General features: G+C 46.0%; 1 protein-coding gene across 1 annotated transcript in view; it reads right to left on the reverse strand.

The window, feature by feature from the left end:
• The window catches only part of minpp1b (multiple inositol-polyphosphate phosphatase 1b), a 16,724-nt gene that overhangs the window by 9,293 nt on the left and 613 nt on the right, over nucleotides 1–6,818 (reverse strand). The window contains exons 2-6 of the mRNA XM_037691312.1: nucleotides 5,564–5,755; nucleotides 5,289–5,489; nucleotides 5,122–5,219; nucleotides 4,909–5,039; nucleotides 4,702–4,835 (exon numbers count right to left, since the gene is read on the reverse strand). Of these exons, the coding sequence (XP_037547240.1) occupies nucleotides 4,702–4,835; nucleotides 4,909–5,039; nucleotides 5,122–5,219; nucleotides 5,289–5,489; nucleotides 5,564–5,755 (756 nt within the window). The remainder of the gene's footprint in view (nucleotides 1–4,701; nucleotides 4,836–4,908; nucleotides 5,040–5,121; nucleotides 5,220–5,288; nucleotides 5,490–5,563; nucleotides 5,756–6,818) is intronic.

A 6,818-nucleotide genomic window follows, 5' to 3' on the forward strand; every position in this document is an offset into this window, starting at 1 on the left:
TGGACCTGGACCTATACCTGGACCTATATCTGGACCTGGACCTATACCTGGACCTTTATCTGGACCTGGACCTATACCTGGACCTATACCTGGACCTACACCTGGACCTATATCTGGACCTGGACCTATACCTGGACCTATATCTGGACCTGGACCTACACCTGGACCTATACCTGGACCTATATCTGGACCTGGACCTACACCTGGACCTATATCTGGACCTGGACCTATTCCTGGACCTATATCTGGACCTGGACCTATACCTGGACCTATATCTGGACCTGGACCTGGACCTATACCTGGATCTACCATTCTGTTCGTCTGTCTCTCCTTCCTGTCCTCTCAACCAGCCGGTCAAAGCAGATGGTCTCTTGTCCTGATCCTGGTTCTGTTGGAGGTTTCTTCCTGTTAAAGGGAGTTTTTCTTTCCACTGTCTCCACTGTGCTTGCTCAGGATGGGAGACTGCAACGAAGCCAAGATTCAACTTGTCTGCTGGATTCCTTAGATAGAGAACTTTACTAACTGTCTTTTATGTGAATGTTCCTGTAAAGTCCCTGAGACAACTTTGTTGTGATTTGGTGCTTTATGAATAAACTGAATTGAATTGAAATTGAATTGACTTGATATCAACATAAACATTTATAAAACAATGTATATGTTTAAAAAGATGATTAATGTAAAGTTGTTAGTAAAGTATGATACCATGTGAAGAATGCCTGATGATTTTTGTTTTCGCCTTGGGGATTGTTCAAGCCTGACTTGTTTTGTGGTTTTTTGTTTTTTTTCTTTTTTAAATAAGGAGCAGATATTATAATATTTTTTTTCTTCTTTCTGCACCCTTTTCATCCATCCATCCATTTTCTTCCTCTTATCCGGGGTCGGGTCGTGGGGGTAGCAGCCTAAGTAGGGAGGCCCAGACTTCCCTCTCCCCAGCCACTTGGGCCAGCTCTTCTGGGGGAATCCCGAGGCGTTCCCAGGCCAGAGAAACATAGTCCCTCCAGCGTGTCCTGGATCTTCCTCTGGGTCTCCTTCCGGTGGGATGTGTCCAGAACACCTCACCAGGGAGGCGTCCAGGAGGCATCCTAACCAGATGCCCGAGCCACCTCAACTGGCTCCTCTCGACGTGGAGAAGCAGCGGCTCTACTCCGAGTCCCTCCCGGATGATCGAGCTTCTCACCCTGTCTCTAAGGGAGAGCCCAGACACCCTGTGGAGAAAACTCATTTTGGCCGCTTGTATCAGAGATCTCATTCTTTCGGTCACAACCCAAAGCTCATGACCATAGATGAGGGTAGGAATGTAAATCGATCGGTAAATTGAGAGCTTCGCCTTTTGACTCAGCTCTCTCTTCACCATGACAGACCTGTACAGCGCTTTCATGACATGAAAATTATTGTGCAACAACCACTGAACGTCTGATTTCTTTATGTAGCTTTGAAAATGTATAAAAGCTCATATGGCTTAGGCGAACCAGAGTTGCGGCTAACGCTTTAGCCGTCTTGTTCCTCAGCTGACAGGACCGTACGTTTAGCGATATGATAAACTGCTGCTTTATTAATGTCACGCTTCCTCTCCGTGTTCCTCTAAAAGGCTCAGCACGACTAAATGAGCTCTGAACCGTGGTTTGATTCAAGGAAGGAGACAGGTCTGTCGGAGCTGCAGCTTCAAGCTTCCAAGTGGAGGCTCACTAACCTGAAGGCAGCGCAGCTGAATGGACTGCACCTATACAGCTCCTTTCTGTCTGATCAAGACACTCAAAGCTCTTTACAACATTCTGTGTCTCATTTGCCCACTCTTATAATCTACTAGATGTCTACAAACATTAATCAGAGCTTTATCACATTCAGACACTCATGGGACACACATCAGAGGCAGTGAGGGTTCAGTGTGTTGCCCAGGGACACTTGTGACTGCTGGTGGAATCGAACCCCCAACTCTCCCATTGGAGGACGACTGCTCTAACTACTCAACCACAGCTGCCCCCAGCTGAAGAGGATTATTATTTAATATATGTTTTAGACATTTATTTTGTACAGTTACAGCTGTTAAGAAATGTGCCCGTGTGAAAACTAGGACAAAACTTTGACTCAAATATATTTTTGTTTATGAAAATAAAAAATATCGATATAAAGCGTATATTGCAATTTTTGTAAAAATATTGAGATATTAATTTTGGCCCATATCACCCAGCTCTACATGGACAGTGTTGTTTTTCACACAAGGCGACTGACGGCTCCGTATGAGGTCAGAGAAACGCACGTTTGTTTTGGTTGCATTTACCCAGAATGCCCTGCGTGTAGTCCACTTCCTGCTTTTGGAGCGGCCTCTGGTTCGCTTCACACTGACTGCATTCAAACCGCACCAGAGTTCACTTCAACTGAACAGAGAGCGAGGTTTGTAGACGGAGTGAGAGTTCAGCTGCACGTTCGCACCGACCCACTCTTTTACTTCCGATCCGATCCCGATACCTAGAACTGAGTATCGGCCGATCCCGATCCAGTTCCAATATCATGATCATTGATTTTACACGAGGCTGTAATAATCTGCTCTCAAGTACAATCTGTACAAATAATGCATGCATGTCCAAAAAGGCAACTTGAGGTAAGTTTATTAATGTTGGATAAGTTTTAAAGTTAGAATTAAATCCTGCTAACACTAAACATGTTTCTTTTTATTCCTAGTTTTAAAGTGGATATTAAAGTGATTAATTTAAGTGATTGTTTAAAAAGTTACTTTACATTTTTTAATAAGGGGCAGATATAAGAATTATTTTTCTTCTTTCTGCACACTTCTCATTCAATATTTTCTTTTTGATGAACTTGTTTAGTTTCTTTTAAACGAATGAATAAATGAAAAAAATAAAATGTTAAATGTCTTCAAACATCTGCTAAGTTCATGACATAAACCAACAGACATGTTCCAGTTTTTAGTATTTTACATCACTTTATAATGTAGCTGTTTGTTTTGTTTTTTCATATATAAAATTTTCTTGTAGTTTTCAAATCACGTTTGTTGATTGTCTCCTGTTGTCGTGATAAATATCTCTGCAGGGTCAACTCTTGGCTGCAAGTATCGAGCTGTGAAATCCTTCGTTTTCTACAACTCATGCTGGTTGCTCATTAATTATGATGAAGTTTAGCAACTTCTCGTTAAACATTAGAGCGCCGTGGTTTCAGCGACGTCTTCTTCTTCTTCAGTCTGCAGCAGGCGGTCGGACCGTCCCTCCTCGCAGAGCGAGCGCGGCTGGCCGGGGTCGAGTCGCCTGTTTGGGCTTCAGCGAGAGGAGCACCGCGCTGAAGCCCCGGAGCTCTAACGTCCAACGTAAAACTAACTTTACTGGGTTTACTGTGGTGCTGTGGGGTCAGGGTACCCTCGGTCCACTTGTTTTGTCATAAAGAATCAATAATCATACATCCTACATGTCTCCTACATGTCTCTGTGTGAGTGCAGCTACAGCGTGCGCTCTCAGGACATCATTACCTGCAGTGTTCCCTCAGTGAGGACTGAACTAGACAAAAGGACCTTCTCCTACTCCGCTCCTGTTTCCTGGAATATCTTGTAAAAAGATCTGAAGCTCTCGACCTTTGACCTCTCTAAGTGTCTTTAAGAATCTGTTGGACTCCTGGCAGGGACCAATGCAGACATGTTCCTGTTTTTAGTTTTATACAGTCGCCTTAGAATCTAGCTGTTTTTTGTTTATCTTTTCCTTTTAGCCATCCTATTTGTTTTTTAAAAAAAAACAAAAAAAAACCTGTAGTATGACTTTTTATAACTGCTTATTGTTGTTGCTGTTGTCCATTGTTGTCATCTTCCTTTGTTAAATCAGGTCTCTCTTGTAAATGAGTCCTGGAGGCTCAATGGGACTAACCGTCTAAATAAAGGTTGAATGAATCAAAAAATGAAAAATTACTTGTCATTTCATTATTCCTTTTTCTGTGGGATTCAAAAATACATCAATCCAACAATTTTCAGTCGGGTCATCTGGACAGTTTCTTTTTGTGCTGAAACATTTCACCTTCCATCCAGAAGGCTTCATCAGTCAAGGAAACACACAACACAAAACTGATTCTAACCCCAAACAGCTTACTCCAAACTGGAACAAAGCAGTTAAGTTGGTGCTAAGATGGTGTCTTTGGCATGCCGCCTCCTCTGGAGCCGGCCCTCTTCCTCGTCAACAGTCAAGTCAAACTGGTTCAAAACCAACCAGTTTCACATGACGGTCGACGAGGAAGAGGGCCGGCTCCAGAGGAGGCGGCGTGCCAAAGACACCATCTTAGCACCAACTTAACTGCTTTGTTCCGGTTTGGACATGGCTGCCTCAGCAGAGTCGGCGGGGGAGAAGGCGGACTCCAGAAACCATCTTCTCACCATCAAACTGGTTGGACCACTATCTGAGTGTGCTGCTTGTGGGACTGAGTTTGTTGTGGCTCCTGGGACTGAAGAAGTCCTTTGGATGAAGGACGAAACATCTCAACACAAAGAAACCGTTCAGAGGACCTAACTGAACTCTGTTGGATTTATTTTAAAACTGAATTTTTATAATTCTGGAATATTTGACGTAAAGTTTCTGCATTTCTTTTTTCTCAGATCAAGATGTTTAATTTGCTGATTTTATAGTTTGAATCATTTCAATTATTTTATGTTCAACACTTTGTGTTGAAGGACACATCTGATCGGATGTCTGTGTGGGAGGGGCTTCATACCGTGCTGTGATTGGTAGTTGGAGGCAGTGGGCGGAGTCGGGTCCTTGTAGAGTCCCAGCAGAGACAGGAGGGGGAGGAGCGTCTCAGCATGTCCCACCAGGATGGAGGCCGGCTCTGGAGCCGCCTCGGTGGCCCTGAAGGACCCGGGTCAGAGATCAGACAAGGACTAGTTCATGCAGCTGATTGGTCCGTCAGGACCACACCCACCTGCGAGGACGTCCAGCCTTGTCCAGCGTCCTGAAAACATGATGGAAGAGAGGACAGCTGGACATGCTGTTGATCCGGTGACCGTGAAAACGCTTCCAGAACTGCTTCAGGTCCGACTTGTACTCCAGCACCTGCAGACGAGCAGCAGGGAGAAAAAACCCACAGGCTGCTGCTGTGAGGAGTCACATTTTGAAAGAACTTTATTCGTCAAACCTTGGCGTCGCTCTCGTCAAACAGGAAGCACCACGGAGAGAGGACGGACCTGATGGACAGCTCGTAGGAACACAGGAAGAAGGCGGCTTCCACCAGGTCTACAGGAGACACACAGGGACAAAAAGAGTGTCTGTCTCAGAGGGACGCGTCCACTAAGTGTGTCTCACCTGGAGTGAGACGATGAAGAGGGACACCCAGTATCTCGGCCGTCCTCCTCCTCAGTGCCTCCATCTCGTCTCCGTGTTTGAACTTGACCACCTCAATCAGCGCCGTCCGGTTCTTCTCTACGCCGTCCACGTAACCACGACAACGCTCGAAGAACCTCATCAGCCCGTCGTCCACCTGCTGGACGTACTCTGGAGGGACGTCTGCAGGGGTCAGAGGTCACATGTCAGCAGGCTGGGTGTCATATTACCCAGAAAGCCTGTGGGCGGAGCCTCACGGCGGCGTCCGTGGAGCTGCAGCAAGCCGTCCTGGAACGCCTCCACGCTGCCGACGCAGCGCGGCTTGGAGCTGCTGAGGAGGCGGAGCCTCCGTGTCCTCATGTTCTCCTCCGACAGCAGCGACGGGAACAAGGAGGACAGACGGAGCGCCAGGAGACGAAGGTCCTTCCTGCCCTTCTCTGCCAGCTGACCTGAGGGGGAGGAGAGGAGGACAACGAGGAGGGAGGAGGACAACGAGGAGGGAGGAGGACAACGAGGAGGGAGGAGGACAACGAGGGGGGAAGAGGACAACGAGGAGGGAAGAGGACAACGAGGAGGGAGGAGGACAACGAGGAGGGAGGATGTCAGGTCTTCATGCAGAACTCCAACAGAACCTCTCCTGGTTCTACTTGAGGAGGAACCGGTCGAGTCTCTAGAACTTCAGTGAAACGGATGATGACGTCATCATGAAATAAATAACTATAAATAATGTTATCGATCATTAACAATCAATTCAAAAATACTTTATTAATCCCAAAGGGAAATTATTTGTTGTTGTAACTCGTTATCCTCATTTCATTAAGAGATGTTATAGATGCTGATGCTGTAGACAGGAAGGATCTCTTGTAAAGGTCCATCCCACAGTGGATCCTAAGAAACTGGCTGCAGATGCCGTCCGATCCGTCCACCCAGACTCAGCTGGCCTCTTGGTTCCCCCGGGCTGTAGGACCTCCTGAATGCAGAGCAGAACTCCTCCCAGCAGTCTGCTGAGCTCCTCGTCGCTGTGGACAGCCAACTGTAGGTGCTGAGGGACGATCCTGTCCTTCTGCTGTCATGAGCCGTGTTTCCTGCTAGTTCCAGGATCTCAGTGGTCAGGCACTCGAGCACAGCTGGCAGGTAGATGAGAATGCATCCACAGAACATCCTTTTCAACTCATTTGAGAGTTGGGGCTGTAGTTGAGATATTATTTGAGCTTTTGAGATGTTAATCAGCTGTTGTTGTAGAAAACTGCCTTGTTGCCATGGTTACGCATCATAACAAATGTCCAAAACTAAAAAAGTTTCAGTAAAAATCCTTCCAGCTGCACAGCATCTGATACCAGAGGAAACAATCATCCAAAAAATGTGATTTACATCCAGAAAAAGAGGAATTAAAGTTTCCAAAAGAATTAATCTCAGAATGAAAGTAGAGCTGCTCCAACATGCAGCCACAACAACAACAACAACAACAACAACAACAACAACAACAACAACAACAACAACAACAACAACAAC

Source organism: Nematolebias whitei, chromosome 17 (genome assembly GCF_014905685.2).
Source record: "Nematolebias whitei isolate Nwh7 chromosome 17, NemWhi1, whole genome shotgun sequence".
In the NCBI taxonomy this organism is placed as follows: Eukaryota; Metazoa; Chordata; class Actinopteri; order Cyprinodontiformes; family Rivulidae; genus Nematolebias; species Nematolebias whitei.